A 17,556-nucleotide genomic window follows, 5' to 3' on the forward strand; every position below is an offset into this window, starting at 1 on the left:
CCCTTGTCTACCTCTCTGCATAACCATGGAGCTATTGCTATCTTCACAAAATCACAATCTTCAACAGAACAAGTAATTGCGTTGTCTGTTGGAATGCTGGCCTTCATTACAATGACAAAATGTAAAAGTTTGATGCAACATTAAAGTGTGCTGGTGAGACCGAAGTACATACAATTTTGGTGTAAGAAAGGATACTCTTGCATTGAAAATAAGAGAAAATCTGCAGGTGCTGAAAATGGAAGCAACACACACAAAATGCTGGAGGAACTCAGTAGGCCAGACAGCATCTATGGAAAAGAGTACAGTCGAGGTTTCGGGCTGAGACCCTTCAGCAGGACTGGAGAAAAGAAAATGTTCCTGCATTGGAGACAGCTCTGGGAAGGTACAGTAGATTAATTCCTGGGATGAAAGAGTTTATGTATGGAGAAAGAACAGAAGGCCGGGAATATATTTAAGAATATAGAAGAACATGAGGTGATTTTGTTGAAACATACAAAATTCTGAGGGAGGTTGACAGGATGGATGCTGTAATTATGAATACACTAGTGCAACTAACTAGAATTAGGGGAATAGCTTTAGAACAATCACCCATTTAAGGGGGATTGAGGAGGAACAGCTTCTCTCAGATGCTTATTAACTGTTGTAATTCTCCACCCAAAGAATTGTGGAGATATATTCATTGAATATATTCCATAAGACCATAAGATATAGGAGCAGAAGCAGGCCATTTGGCCCATTGAGTCTGCTCCACCATTCAATCATGGGCTGATCCAATTCTTCCAGTGATCCCCACTCCCCTGCTTTCACTCCATACCCTTTCATGCCCTGACTAATCAAGAACCTATCTCAATCTGCCATAAATACACCCATTGACTTGGCCTCCACAGCTGCTCGTGGGAACAAATTCCACAGATTTATCACCCTCTTACTAAAGTAATTTCTCCGCATCTCAGTTCTAAAAGGACATCCTTCAATTCAGAAGTCGTGCCCTCTTGTCCTAGAATCCCCTACTATGAGAAATAACTTTGCCATATCTAATCTGTTCAGGCCTTTTAACATTTGGAATGTTTTTATGAGATCCCCCCTCATTCTCCTGAACTCCAGTGAATACAACCCAAGAGCTGCCGGACATTCCTCATATGATAACCCTTTCATTCCTGGAATCATTCTCGTGAATCTTCTTTGAACCCCCTCCAATGCCAGTATGTCCTTTCTAAAATAAGGAGCCCAAAACTGCACACAATACTCCAAATGTGATCTCACGAGGACCTTATAGAGCCTCAACATCACATTCCTGCTCATATTCTATACCTCTAGAAATGAGTGCCAACATTGCATTCGCCTTATTCACAACCGACTCAACCTAGAGGTTAACATTTCGGGTATCTTGTGCAAGGATTCCCAAGTCTCTTTGCATTTCTGCATTTTGAATTCTCTCCCCATCTAAATAAAAGTCTGCCTGTTTATTTCTTCCACCAAAGTGCATGACCATACACTTTCCAACATTGCACTTCATTTGTCACTTCTTTGCCCATTCCCCTAAACTATCTAAGTCTTTCTGCAGGCTCTCTGTTTCCTCAACACTACCTACTCCTCCACCTACCTTTGTATCATCACCAAATTTAGCCACAAATCCATTAATACCGTAGTCCAAATCATTGATATACATCGTTAAAAGCAGCAGTCTCAACACCAACCCCTGTGGAACTCCACTGGTAACCAGCAGCCAGCCAGAATAGGATCCCTTTATTCCCACTCTCTGTTTTCTGCTGACCAGCCAAATCTCCACTCACACTAGTAACTTCCCTGTAATTCTATGGGTTCTTATCTTGCTAAGCAGCCTCCTGTGCGGCAGCTTGTCTAAGGCCTTCTAAAAATCCAAGTACACCATGTCTACTGCATCTCCTTTGTCTACCCTGCTTGTAATTTCCTCAAAGAATTGCAGTAGGTTTGTCAGGCAGGATTTTTCTTTCAGGAAACCATGCTGGCTTTGGCCTATTTTGTCATGTGCCTCCAGGTACTCTGTAATATTATCCCTAACAATCAATTCCAACAACTTCCCAACCACTGATGTCAGGTTAACAGGCCTATAACAGGTCAGTGGAAAGCGGCTAGTAAAGGAGTGGTGCTTTGAGGCTTTGACTCAGGAAGCAGCCTTGTCGAGGGAAGTGCCTTGTGAGAAAAGTGTGAGTCTTGGCTCGAGAATCTTCGGCGAGGAGGCTGAGGGAGGAGACTACACCACAGTTGGAGAGGGTGAGAGGTGGTGAAGAGATGAAAGGTAAACTGATTCAGTATGATGCTTGCCTGATGTGGGAGGTCAGGGACACTGATGGTGCCTCCAGCTGCTACAACTGTGAAAAGTGTGTCCAGGTTCAGCTCCTGAAGGACCGGGTTGGGGCACTGGAGAGGCATCTGGATGACCTCAGATTCACCTGGGAAAACGAGAGTTTTCTGGACAGGATCTATAGCGAGATCATTACACCGAAGATACCGGAGGAGAGAACAGGGGCGATGATGAGGAAGGGATGGATGGTTGAAGCACAGGAGACTGCGGGGGATGTGCCTCTTGAAAACAGGTTCACCCTCTTGGAAGCTGTCGGGACAGAAGACACTGCCAGTCTGAGAGGTGGGCAGGTCTGCAAGTCAAAAATTGACACTGAAGCAAAGCCGAAGAGACAGACGACTGGCATAGCCGTGGTAGTAGGGGACTCCATAGTAAGAGGTACAGAAAGGGGTTTCTGCGGCAACAGGTGGGATTTAAGGATGGTGTGTTGCCTCCCTGGAGCTAGGATCCAGGATGTCACGGACCGATTGCAGGGCATCCTCAAGGGTGAAGGTGAACAGCCAGAAATGGTAGTGCATGTTGGCACAAATGACGTCGGGAAGAAGAGGAAAGAAATTCTGCAGCATGACTTCAGAGAACTTGGAAGAAGGCTGAAAAGCAGAACCTCCAGGGTGGTTATCAATGGTTTGCTTCCAGTTCCTCGTGCTGGTGAGGGCAGGAACAGGGAGATATGGGATCTCAATGTGTGGCTGAGGAGTTGGTGCGGCAAGCAGGGTTTTGGATTCTTGGACCACTGGGATCTGTTTTGGGGTAGGGATGAATTGTACAAAAGGGACGGGTTGCGCCTTAACAGGCGGGGGACCAGCATTCTAGCAGGCAGGTTTGCCACTGTTACACGGGTGTGTTTAAAGTAATAAGTGGGGGGGAGGAGACAAACAGGAAATATAAGGATGGAGTTAAAGGGAAAGAAAGAATAAGAAAAGTTAAGAAAGACAACAGAATTGACTGGGCAGAAAGCTCAGGAAGGGATCAGAGAGTATGGCCAAATGCAATAGGGATCAATGTGAGAAGCAAGGGGAGTAATGGATTAAAAGTATTATATATGAATGCACGAAGTATAAGAAATAAGGTGGATGAGCTTGAGGCTCAGTTAGAAATTGGCAAGTATGACGATGTAGGAATAGCAGAGACATGGCTGCAAGAGGACTAGGACTGGGAAATGCATATTCAAGGATATACGTCCTATCGGAAGGACAGACAAGTGGGCAGAGGGGGTGGGGTGCTGGTGAGGAATGAAATTCAGTCCCTTGCGAGGGGTGACATAGAAACAGGAGATGTAGAGTCAGTATGGACAGAACTGAGAAATTATAAGGGCAAAAAGACCCTAATGGGAGTTATCTACAGGCCCCCAAATAGTAGCCTGGATATAGAGTGCAAGTTGAATCAAGAGCTAAAATTAGCATGTTGCAAAGGTAATGCTATGGGTGTAATGGAGGATTTCAACATGCAGGTAGACTGAGAAAATCAGGTTGGTACTGGACCCCAAGTAAGGGAGTTTGTGGACTCCCTCCGAGATGGATTCTTTGAGAAGCTTGTACTGGAGCCTACCAGGGAGAAGGCAATTCTGGATCTAGTATTGTGTAATGAACCAGATTTGATAAGGGAACTTGAGGTAAAGGAGCCATTAGGAGGTAGTGACCATAATATGATGTTTTAATCTACAATTTGTGAGTGAGAAGGGAAAATCGGAAGTGTCAGTATTACAGTTGAACAAAGGGGACTATGGAGCCATGAGGGAGGAGCTAGCCAAAGTTGACTGGAAGGATACCTTAGCAGGGATGACAGTGGAACAACAATGGCATGTATTTCTGGGAATAATTCAGAAGGTGCAGGATCAGTTCATTCCAAAGAGGAAGAAAGATTCTAAGGGGAGTAGGGGGCGACCGTGGCTGACAAGGGAAGTCAAGGACAGTGTAAAAATAAAAGAGAAGTATAACATAGCAAAGATGAGCAGGAAGCCAGAGGATTGGGAAACTTTTAAAGAGCAACAGAAGATTACTAAAAAGGCAATATGGGGAGAAAAGATGAGGTACGAAGGTAAGCTAGCCAAGAATATAAACACGTTTGTACGTGTTGATTTGACCACAGCATCTGCAGTGTACTTTGTGTTTAGCCTAACATCAGTGGTGGGGAAGATGCTGGAGTCAATTATAAAAGATGAAATAACAGCACATTTGGATAGCAGTAACAGGATCGGTCTGAGTCAGCATGGATGTACGAAGGGGAAATCATGCTTGACTAATCCTCTGGAATTTTTTGAGGATGTAACTATGAAAATGGACAAGGGAGATCCTGTGTACCTGGATTTTCAGAAAGCCTTTGATAAGGTCCCACATAGGAGATTAGTGGGCAAAATTAGAACACACGGTATTGGGGGTAGGGTACTAACATGGATAGAAAATTGGTTGGCAGACAAGAAACAAAGAGTAGGGATTAACGGGTCCTTTTCAGAAAGTCAGGCAGTGGGATATCGCAAGGCTCGGTGCTGGGACCACAGCTATTTACAATATACATTAATGATTTAAATGAAGGGATTAAAAGTAACATTAGCAAATTTGCAGATGACACAAAGCTGGGTGGCAGTGTGAAATATGAGGAGGATGTTAGGAGAATGCAGGGTGACTTGGACAGGTTGGGTGAGTGGGCAGATGCATGGCAGATGCAGTTTAATGTGGATAAATGTGAGGTTATCCACTTTGGTGGCAAGAATAGGAAGGCAGATTACTATCTGAATGGTGTCAAGTTAGGAAAAGGGGAAATACAATGAGATCTAGGTGTCCTTGTTCATCAGTCACTGAAAGTAAGCATGCAGGTACAGCAGTCAGTGAAGAAAGCTAATGGCATGTTGGCCTTTATAACAAGGGGAGTTGAGTATAGGAGCAAAGAGGTCCTTCTGCAGTTGTACAGGGCATTCAGTTTTGGTCTCCAAATTTGAGGAAGGACATTCTTGCTATTGAGGGAGTGCAGCGTAGGTTCACGAGGTTGATTCCCGGGATGGCGGAACTGTCATATGTTGAAAGATTGGAGCGACTGGGCTTGTATACACTGGAGTTTAGAAGGATGAGAGGGGATCTGATTGAAACATATAAGATTATTAAGGGATTGGACACGCTAGAGGCAGGAAACATGTTCCCGATGTTGGGGGAGTCCAGAACCAGAGGCCACAGTTTAAGAATAAGGGGTAGGCCATTTAGAACAGAGTTGAGGAAAAACTTTTTCACCCATAGAGTTGTGGATTTATGGATGCTTTGCCTCAGAAGGCAGTGGAGGCCATTTCTCTGGATGCTTTCAAGAAAGAGTTAAATAGAGCTCTTAAAGATAGCGGAGTCAAGGGATATGGGGAGAAGGCAGTTATGGGGTACTGATTGTGGATGATCAACCATGATCGCATTGAATGGCGGTGCTGGCTCGAAGGGCCGAATGGCCTACTCCCGCACCAATTGTCTATTGTCTACAGTTTCCCTTTATATACTTAAAAAAGCTTTTAGTATCTTCTTTGATATTGGTCGCCAGCTTCCTCTCATAATTCATTTTTTTCCTTCCAAATGACCTTAATTTCCTTCTGCAAGTTTTTAAAAGATCTCCAATCCTCTATCTTCCCACTAGCTCTGGCTTCCTTGTATGCCCTCTCCTTTGCTTTTACTTTGGCTCTGACTTCACATGTCAGCCACTGCAGTGTCCTTCTTCCCTTTGAAAATTCCTTCTTATTTGGTATATCTGTCTTGTACTTCCCCCAGAAACTCCAGCCATTGCTGCTGTGCTGTCTTTCCTGCAAATGTCCCTTTCCATTCAACTTTGGCCAGTTCCTCTCTTATGCCATTGTAATTTCCTTTATTCCACTGAAATACCGACACAGTGTGAACTCGATCGTATTGTGATCACTGTTCCCTAAGGGTTCCTTAACCTCAAGCCCTCTTACCACCTCCGGATCAATGCACAACTCCCAATCCAGCAGAGCCAAATCCCCTAATGGGCTCAACAACAAGCTGTTCTAAAAGCAAGCCATCCCTTAGACATTCTACAAATTCTCTCTCGAGGTCCAGTACTGACCTGGTTTTCACAATCCACTTATCAAGACTTTGCCTTTCTGACTCGCCTTTTCTATCTTCTGCTGTAATTTGTAATCCACATCCCAGCTGCTGTTTAGAGGCCTGTATACAACTGCCATTAGGGTCCTTTTACCCTTGCCATTTCTTAACTGAACCCATAGAGACTCTACACCTTCCAATCTCATGTCATTCCTTTCTAATGATTTAATATTATTTCTTATACACAGAGCCACACCACCCCATCTGCCTACTAACCCATCTTTCCGATATACTATATATCTTTGGACATACAGCTCCCAATGACAGCCATCTTTTATTCAAGGCAAGAATTAACATACTTTTAAATTGCAATGTAATAAAGGTAATTGGGGGATGCTCCAGAAAGCATTGCTGAGGCCATAATTGGGAATTAGCCATGACTTTACTGAATAGAGAAGAGCTTAACCTACTCTAGTTGATGTTTTTATACAGTGACTTATTACCTAATGAATAGGAAATCAATAGGAAAAATGTTGACGTATATGATGAAGATATACACTCAGTGGCTACTTTATAAGGTACCTCTTGTACCTAATGAAATTGCTACTGAGTGCATGTTTGTGGTCTTCTGCTGCTATACCCCATCCACATCAAAGTTCTACATGTTGTGCATTCAGAGATGCTCTTCTGCATACCACTGTTGTAAAGAGAGGTTATTTGCGTTACTAGCAGCTTGAAGCAGTCTGACTATTCCCCTCTGACACTTCTCATTATCAAGGCATAACTGCCACCCACAGGATTTTTTTTTGTTTTTTGCATCATTCTCTGTAAACTCTGCAGACTGTTGTGCATGAAAATCCTAGAAGATCAGCAGTTTCTCAGATACTCAAGCCACCCCATCTGACACCATCAATCATTCCATGGGCAAAGTCACTTAGATCACATTTCTTTCCCATTCTGATGTTTGGTCTGAACAAAAATTGAACCTGTTGACCATCTCTGCATGTTTTCATGCACTGAGCTTCTGTCATGAGATTGGCCGATTAGACATTTGCACTAACAAGGTGTACAGGTGTATCTAATGAAGAGACCACTGAGTGTAAATAACATATCAGCTATTATATAATTGAACAAAGTAACGCATATGAAATCCTGGAGGAACTCAGCAGGTCAGGCAGCATTTATGGAGAGGAATGAACTGTCAATCTTTCAGGACTGTTTATTCCTCTCCATGAATCAATTGACAAAATATCAAGAAACAGATGCAAATCCAGTCTGTTCACAGAAGAGGGCATTTTTCCACAATGATTGCTGTACTAGGATCAAACAAGGTCAGCTGTATTAGGAATTTGCTGTTGTGTGTTGGTGTGACAAAATCAACAACATTCCAAAACTATAGAGAATAAAAAAGTCTTTAAAAATGAAGTTCGAGGTTAAAGTATAGATATGAATAAAATATAAATAAATACTAGCTTGTATTTACAATGTAAACAGCATTATAAAAATAATTTAATGTGTTTATAATGCAGTACAGTGACTGAGGTAATAGACAGAAGATGGGGGTTGGTTGATCAGATTAATTGCCTGGGGAAAGAAACTTTTAAGAAGGCGTAAAGATAGCATAAAGCTTAGACTCTGGACACATTGATAATTGGAGGGGCTGAGATTGGAGGATGGGTCTCAAATTGACTGTAATTATTGTTTCCAATCTGGTTTACAACATGTGATTGCAGCTCATTCAACAGCATCAGCAAGGGCACTAGACTAAAATCATTGCTAGATTGTTGCAAGTCATAAAAGCACAAGTGGCCATTAAGTCCATGAATACATACCAACTCTCTGTAGAGCAATTGTCAATCCCACTCTATCTCCCTAACTCTACCAATTTATCACCCTCAAATAATTATCCTATTGCCTTTTAACATCTTGATTATTCTCCATTTCCACTAAGTAGCAAATTACAGACCATTCCACCTTCTGTGAAAGAAATCAAATCTCTTCCTTGTATCCTTCTGCATTGCATCTTAAATATGCATCTCGTCATTGTACCATCAACCATTAGGGGTAGATTTTCTCTGTTCACCCTTTCAAAATCGCTATCAATTTTTTCGACTTCTTTTGCTCCAATGAGAATAATTCCAGATTTTTCAACAGAAACTTGTAAGTTAAAATCTCTCATTCCTAGAACTCTGCTGAACCCCCTCACCTTTCCTAATGATGCAATAGTTGTGGCCTAACCAGAACTTCATAAAGTTTCAGTAAAATGTCTTTTTACTCTCTCAAAATGTACAGCCAACACCAGAGATCTATGCACATAAACATCCCCGCCCCCCTCCAGGTGTGTGTCTGTTCCTGTAGATTCTTTAGAACCATGCTTGTCTAGAAAATAACTTCTATTACAAGTTGTTTCCATAAGGCCATAAGACATAGAAGCAGAATTAGGCCATTTGGCCCATTGAGTCTACTCTGTCATTCAATCATGTCTAATCCCTTCTCCCCTCCTGTCTTTAAGATTATTTTAATCTAAACTCTTCCATAAACCTGAGTTTTGTTCTCAAGCCTTTGTATGTACTTCATCAACTTTATTTTGGTTAAAATCTATGTAGACAAAATCCACTGGATTTTTACCATTGACCTCCTCTGGATCTTCATCAAAAATGGACTTTATCAACCCTTTTGACAATGACTCACATGTAGACTGGTCTGGAAGGTGAGAGCACATGTGATCCATGATGAGCTAGCCTATTGAATGCAAAATTGGCTTGATGGAAGGAGTCACAGGGTAGTAGCAGAAAGTTGGTTCTCGGATTGGAGGCCTGTGACCTGTGCTAAGCTGCAGGAATTGGCACTTATCATTTATATTAACTATCTGGATGAGAATGTAGCTGGCAGTGGTTAATAAATTTGCAGATGACACTAAATTGATGGTACAGTGGACAGTGTAGAAGTTTGTCTAACATACAACATAGTCTAAGTCAACTGGGAGAGTGGGCAAAGGAATAGCAGACATTATTTAACTCAATCCAGTTCAACATGATGTATTTTGGAAAGTTAAATCAGAGGATGATTTAGGCAGAAAATGACAGGACTGTTGGGAGTGCTGTAGAACAGAATGATGCAGGGATTCATGTTGATAGTATCCTGAAAATGGTGACAAAGATAAACAAAATGGTGAAGGAGGTTTATGACATGCTTGCCTTCATTGGATGGGGTACTGAGTATAAAAGTGGAACATCATGCACTGGTGGGATGGCATCTGGAATACTGTGTACATTCTAGCTGCCAGACTATAGGAAGGATATGCTTAAGCTGAAGAGGGTGCGGAAGAGATTCACAGGATATTGCTGAGTCTGGAGGGGTTGAGTTATAAGGAGAAACTAGATTGTTTGGGACTATTTACCCTGGAGTGAAAGAAACTAAGGAGTGACCTTATAGATGTTTTTAAAATAATTAAGGGACTAGATAAGGTGTAATGTCACAGTCTTTTTTTATAGGGTACAAAATTTAAATCTTGAAAATGTAGGTTTAAGGTGAGAGGATTGTGATGTACATTTTTCCACAGAGGGTAGTGGATCTATAGAATGAACTGACAGAGGAAATGGTAGAGACAGGTACAACTTCAACATTTAAAATTATTTTTTTTCTAAAACCTTGCCCACCACCTAGGTTAATTGGCCTTTTTATAAACTAGTAATGTCCTTACACTTTCTAGCACAAGGCCATTACATTTGCCACTTTACAATCCTCCATCAATCTTCTTCGTACCTAGGGAAGATTGAAAGATCACAGAGGGTCCTGTATTGTCTCCACCTCCGCTTTTCTTAGCAAACTGGAATGCAAGTCAATCAGGCAGGTAACCATTATAAGCAAAACCAGTCTTTCCAATATATTCTGCCCATCAATTTTCATCTCTACTGTAACTGCTACAACCAACATTTTTCAGCAACGCCTTCCTGAGTAAACAATATACCAAGTGCTAATTACAAATTCTACTTTTCCCCTGTGCCCACAATCAACTTCTTTGATTCAAATAGGCCCCACCACTAAAACCCTGAACTATCTGGTAAAAGTCTTTTGGGGCCAACAGCCTTTCTACTTCCTTATTCTCTCATATTACCAGCTTTATTTTCCTATTCACTTCCCCTTAAACTAAATGTGTTTAGTGTGCTTCTCACTAAAAGAATTCATGTGACATGCAATATACACCCCATTTTTCCTATTTCATCATATTTTAAGTTTTTTTCCCATCACCCAAGCACTAAACTTTCCTAATCACCCCTCTTGTGGTGTTGGACCTACCTGTAGCTGAAACAATTGAATTTATATGTCCTTAAGTGTGTGGAAGGACTGTTTGGTACACATACACATCTTGGCCTCATGTAATACTGAACTTTTCTGCCTCAGCTCATAAACAAAATATTCAATGACTGCTGTGAATCATCTGTCTAAGGTGCCTTTCATGACATGGAACAAACACTGGACGCACAATACATTATGAATAATATACTAAAGAACAGTTGCAAGTCACAAAAAGGTCACGGTTATAATAACTGAATAAATTAAGTTTGTATTTATCTGATCTGAATGAAAGGCAGCTAAAAAAAGGGGTATTTAAAATAGGCACTCTCGGACTGACAAAGACTAGCATTGAGGAAATTAATCTCGCAGTTAAATAAATAATAAAAAGAGTATTGAGTATTAATAGAAATTGAGGAATTTAACCATAATTGCTGATTCCAAGTTATTCTAGGGCATTTGATTATGTGTAAATGGTAAGAGAGGTTCAATACCACCATTGCTATGCAGAGAGATAGTAACTTAAATTTGATGATGAAAATAGGGAAGAAGAATGGATAATGGAGCAAATCCTTCTTCTCTTTCAATATAATTTGAATCCATGCTCTTATTTCCACATACATTTTCTCCAATAAGTTTCTGCTATTCATCCACATCCAAGCTACCAACCACTCTAATTAATAGTAACTAGTGCTTAGTTCCTTAATCCCAGAATATCATTCTTAGGTCTCTCTTTCTCTCTCTGAATCAGCCTTATCCTTCTCTCCAAAGGCTCTTTCTCGCTTTAGTCTCCTACATCCCATTCCATCTTAGAACACTACAGCACAGAAATGGGCCCTTTGGCCACCTAGTCCATGCTGAACTGTTATTCTTCCTCATCCCATTGACCCACACCAGAACTATAACCCTCCGTATCCCTCCAATCCATGTACCTATCTGAACCTCTCTTAAATGTTGCAGTCAAACCTGCATCCACCACTTCTGCGGGCCGTTTGTTCTACCTGCATACCACCCTCTGAGTGAAGAAGTTCCCCTTCAGGTTCCTCTTAAATATTTTACCTTTCATGCTTAACCCATGACCTCCAGTTCTAGTCTCACCAAACTCAATGGAAAATGCCTGCTTGGATTTATTCTATCTATACCCCTCACTATTTTTTATATGTCAAGCAAGTCTCTCCTCATTCTCCTATGTTCCAGAAAATAAATTCCAAACCTATTCAACCTTTCCCTAAAACTCAGTTCCCCTGGTCACAGAAACATCCTTGTAAATTGCTGCTGTATTCTTTCAATTTTATTTTTCCTGTGGGTAGGAAACACAACTGCACACAATACTCCAAATTTGGCCTCATCAACGCCTTATACAACTTTAACATAACATCCCAACTCTCATACTCAATACTCTGAAATAAAATATTCTTTTTATGAATGCCGATATGCCAAAAGCTCTCTTTATGCCCCTATCTACTTGTGACACCACTTTCAATTGATTTAAAATCTCTTTGTTCTACCACACTCCTCAGTGCCCTACCATTCACTGTTTGAGTCCTACCCTGATCTACCCTCCCAAAGCCCAACACCTCACACTTGTCTGAATTAAATACCATCTGCCACTTTTCAGTCCATTTTCCCATCTGGTCCAGATTCTGCTGCAGGTTTTGAAAGCCTTTCTCATTTTCCTCTTAATTGTATTTCCATACAATCCCCATCTTGTTACACAGAGATGTTGCTGAATGTTGAACTAAGTTTACCTGTTGTATAATGTATACAATGATTCCTGCTGTGTAGTCTGGTGTGCCTTCATCATTTCAGGACATAACAGGTCCTGAAAAGGAATGCCATTTGGAACCACAGTGTGAATTGTGTAAACATGTTGTCTGTGAATCTATATACCCAAAACCATGACTGCTGCATAAACACTAGTAATCTTATGAACAGTTAGAATGTATGCTGGTAAATTAAAACTATTTATGAATTTAAAATATTATATGGATAAATAAGAGTCTATTGCTGTACAACAACTAACAAATCATATTAAATACATTTATTTCTAACCAGTTATATTTTGCCGGCGCTGTGATGACAGCAGATGGGCTCGCTGAAATTTCTCAGTTGCATCTTGTTGCTTCAGTTTTCGTTCTTGAAGCACCTTCTCACTAAATCTTCGTTCCTTTTCCTCATCTTCTCTGTGCCTCTCCTGAAGGGCTCTATATGCAATACAAAATTCTGCAAGGGTAGTGTAGTAATGATTTACAGAGAACTTATGAAAAGTTACTATGATAACATAAGGCAGAACCATGAAAAATTAATGTGATTCCTTAGATTAAAGTTTAACAGCCAATTTTGAGAAGCTCAGTCACCCAGCTACTTGATATAGTGAATGTACATCATTTAAGAAATAATTTCTTCAGTCATGATTATCAAAGTAAATGGTATTATTCAATATAATATCAGCAAGCTGGGAGTGCAATGTCCGATTAGCTGTCTTCAAAAATGATTTTAAAAAATCTGTTGCAGTAGATATAAAGAAATTTTTTTCCTCAGTTGTGGGGAAGAGCATAACTGAAATCCATCTATAAAAGATATAAACACACCATAAAGAAATCTAATAAGGAATTCAGATAAATCTTCTTGTCCCACAGTTATGAAAATCTGGATCCCATTATCACATGGAATGATGGTTGTGAATTGACTTTATTTCTTACATCCTTCACATACATGGAGTAAAAATTTATAGTAATTTGTAAAAAATAGTATGTGCAACAGGATAGTCAATATAGCTTAGAATTACAATTGTTTCAGTGTGAATTAATCAGTCTGATGGCCTGGTGACTAGTATAAATGTATTTCAAGGAAAACTAGTCAAGTGTATGGAAGGGAAGAGAGATTTCTGATGACAAATTAAGATGAGAAAAAAGGACAGTAGCAAGGAGTATAAATGCTGGCATGGACTCATGTGAAGTATAAATGCTAACTGAATTGTCCTTTTGTGCTGTATTTCTTCTGTAATCCAATGTAAAATTATTCCCAGAAAAGGCCTTGATGTGCCTCACACATTTCCTTAACTATTTAATAATATATTAATTTGGATGCTTTAACCTTGAAAAGGAATTTAATCAACAATGGAAATAGCTTTTCATCTTCTCTTTTTCCCCTTAACTGGAACACTAATGCTATCATGTGCCAAGTACATCATGATATAGGTTTCTAGAGTAAATTAAGAGAGTTCAGGTTTTTAACAATATAATTGTGAAACTCACAGTGATGTCAAATTCTCCTAAATTTGTCAATTTATTTTACATACGTGCTTTAAATAACATTGAACACAGCTGTTTCAACCCACACTTGTAAAATCATGAAATAAATTCTGTTGATTATTGTTTTGAGTAACCACAAGACACAATGGAAATAACACGTAGGGAAGGTTTACAAGGTTTAATTAGATATTTTGTAACTGAATACTTCAAGGATAGTAGTTTAAAATGGGACATGTTGGCTACGATACAGTCCTCCCGAATGCCTCTGATGCAATTTTCAAACAGATTTGTAAATAGTAAGGCTGATTAAATAGGAAAATCAGTGTCCTACAATATGGACAATATGCTAGCTGTGGAAACAATTTTCTGTTCTCATTGTTGTATGACACTGTGCGAATTTGAAAACCTGTATTAGTTCTTCACAAACTTCACTGTTTCAGTGGAAAAATACTCATTTCTTTGAGTATCTTACTGCTGAGAAATGTTTTAAAACTGGCCAATACTGTAGAAAGAAGATAAAATCAAATAAGTATAGTTTACCAATTTGTTTAACAAAACTTAAAACCAACATAACAAGAATACCATCAATGGAGACAACCACTGTTCCTGCAAATGCCACACAGAATCTGCTGTACACTGACATACTCAGCTAGGCCTATAGATACGTTTCATTTATTTCTTGATGAATACAAGTTTCCATGACAAATTCATAGACAACTTGGGACATGAATATTGTTGTTGTTTACTAAGTCATGAAAAGTAATTAGACCATTTTACTTTTTGAACAATTTAGTCAGCAAACAATTTCCCCTTAACAGTTGAACAAAAGCTTAGCAGCACAAAGGAGTAGTTGTCACTGTCATTTCAATTTTAATTTTTTTTGTGTTGATCACACCTCATCTGGTTAAAAACTGTCAGAAATTAAGTGATGACGATAAAACCTATCAAATTGAGCAATAATTGGGTCTGGTGGTGGAATACGATACTTGAAACTGCGTATGAAAAGACTGACAATATATGAAATTATTTAAAACCCTGCATCAAGGACCTCAAAGCCTGACTCCTGATCTTCCCAATGTGAAAGTCTTTTTGCCCACTGTAGCAATGAGGTATGTCTTCCACCAGGATTTTCATTGCAACATCTAAAGGATTAGATACAGCCTGATCCATCACAGGCAAATCCCTCCCCACCATTGAATATATTTACATGGAGCATTGCCACAAGAAAACTGCATCCATCATCAAAGACCTCTATCATTCAGGCGATGCCCTCTTCTTGCCATTACCATCAGACAGGGGGTTCAGAAGCTTTAGGATCCACACCACCAGGTTCAGGAATAGTTATTACTCTACAGCTACCAGGCACATGAACTAGGGTGGATAACTCTGAATGACCTATTGTCTCATTTTCAATGGCTCCTTACAACTCAAGTTCTCAATATTTTTTTATTTACAATTTGTTTTCTTTTGCAAATCGATTGTTTTGCAATCTTAGTTGGTGTATGTATAGTTTTCTTCTGTATTCTACTGTATTTGTTTTTCTCCTGTAAAGGAATCTCAAGGGAGTATTTGGCAACATACTATATATGTATTTTGATAATGAATTTACTTTGAAATGACTGAGAGTATGTTCTCTTTCTTCAGTATCTGACTCAGTTGCAGAACAACTAGTATCTGCTCAAGCCTCTTGAATATGGCTTTTTACAATCAAATAGGGATAACTAATAAATGCTGGCTTAGTTGGAGACTGCTATTAAATCAATAATTAAAAACTCATAGACTGGCTTCAAGAAGGGTAAGCTACTTTTACGTAGTGCAAGTGACACAATGAGTAGAATCACTACCTCAGTCAGAAAACCTGAGCTTAACCCTGACTTTAGATTGTACTAGTGTGGAGTTTGCACATTCTCCGCTGAGCACAGGGGTTTCGTCTGGTTTCTTCCCAGAACCTAATGACATGCAGGTTGGTAGTTAATTGGCCAATGTAAGTTGCCCCTTGCGTGTAGGTGAGAGGAAAATCTGGGCACTTTTTTTTAAACTTAGCAGTGCAGCAGCTCAATGCCTTCACCATTATCTACAAAGACAGAACAGCTCAGTTTCTTAAAGGCAGAGGAGGTGGAGTACGCTTTATAGTTAATTTGTTGTGTACACAAACATGATGGTTCTGTCTCAGTTCTGTTCACCCAACCGGGAACATATAGTGGTCAAATATCACTTATTTTATCTGCTGGGGAAGTTTCCACTATTATCCTGGTGGAATGATGTGCATTCACCTCAGTCCAATGTCAGGCAGGCATTGGAGTTGAAATGTAACCATCAAGCATGAAACTGCACACCCTGATGTCTTCCTTATCATTGCAGGACATTTCAACCAGGCCAGCTTGAAGAAGTCTCTGAACAACCATCACCAACATATCACCTGTGGAACCAGAGGAACCAACACATTTGACCACTGTTATACCTCCATCAAGAATGCTCACTATGCCATCCCATGCCCACACTTTGGAAAATCCAATCAGTAGCTGTACTTCTACTCCCAGCATATAGGCCACAGCACTAGTAATGAGGACCAAGAAGGCTTGATCAAGGGAGGCAGAGGAGTGCTTACAGGATGCTTGAGTCAGTGGATGGGACAATATTCAGGGATTTCTATTTTGGATCTGAATGAATACACCACAAGTGTCACTAACTTCATCAAAGCCTGTGTGGATGAGTGTGTGCCTTTGAGAACATACTGGACAAACCAAACCCAAAAGCCATGGATGAACCAGAAAATTCATAGTCTGCTTGGGGCTGGAGCAGTGGTATTCAAAACTGGTGATCCAGATCTATATAAGAAGTCCAAGTATGACATCTGGAAGGCTATTTTAATTGCAAGAAAATAACTCTGATTGAGGTTAGAGACAGATTCATATGCACATCAGCTCTGGCAGGGTTTGCAGGCCATTACTTTCTACAAAGTGAAACCTAATATCATGAATATCTGTGATGCCTCACCCCAGATGAGCTCATCACCCTTTATGCACACCTTGAAGGGGATAATAGAACTACATCTATGCGCATCCCTGCAGCTGTGATCTCAGTCTTGAGAAACTGATGTCAGAACATCTTTCAAGTGGGTAAACCCTCACAAGGTGTTAGGCCTTGATGGTGTACCTGGTAGAACTCTGAACACCTGTGCAAACCAACTGGCAGGAGTTTTCAAGGATATCTTCAATCTCTCATTGCTGCAGTCAGAGGTTCCCACCTGCTTCAAAAGGTCAACAATTGTATCAGTGCCCAATAAAAGCAGGACAAGCTGCCTCAACGACTATTGCCCAGTGGGACTCACATCTACTGTGATGAAGTGCTTTAAGAGGTTGGTCATGGCTAGAATCAACTACTGCCTAAGCAATAATGTGGGCCACTGCAATTTGACTATCGCCATAATAGATCTACAGTGGATGAAATCTCACTGGCTCTCCACATGGCCTTGGATTCCCTAGATAATAGTAATATTAATACTTACATCAGGCTGCTCTTTATTGATTACAGCTCAGCTTTCAACATAATCATACCCTCACTTCTAATCAACAAGCTCCAAAACATGGCCCTCTGAAACTTGCTCTGTAACTGGATCGTTGACTTCCTCAAC

At 40.2% G+C, this 17,556-nt stretch overlaps 1 protein-coding gene across 5 annotated transcripts in view; it reads right to left on the minus strand.

The window, feature by feature from the left end:
* Nucleotides 1-17,556, minus strand: part of cep126 (centrosomal protein 126) — a 107,549-nt gene that overhangs the window by 66,967 nt on the left and 23,026 nt on the right. For all 5 annotated transcript variants that reach the window (XM_073043250.1, XM_073043249.1, XM_073043248.1 and 2 more), the window contains exon 3: nucleotides 12,721-12,872. In XM_073043250.1, coding sequence (XP_072899351.1) covers nucleotides 12,721-12,872 — 152 coding nt within the window. The remainder of the gene's footprint in view (nucleotides 1-12,720; nucleotides 12,873-17,556) is intronic.

This window comes from Hemitrygon akajei, chromosome 4, assembly GCF_048418815.1.
Source record: "Hemitrygon akajei chromosome 4, sHemAka1.3, whole genome shotgun sequence".
Classification (NCBI taxonomy): Eukaryota; Metazoa; Chordata; class Chondrichthyes; order Myliobatiformes; family Dasyatidae; genus Hemitrygon; species Hemitrygon akajei.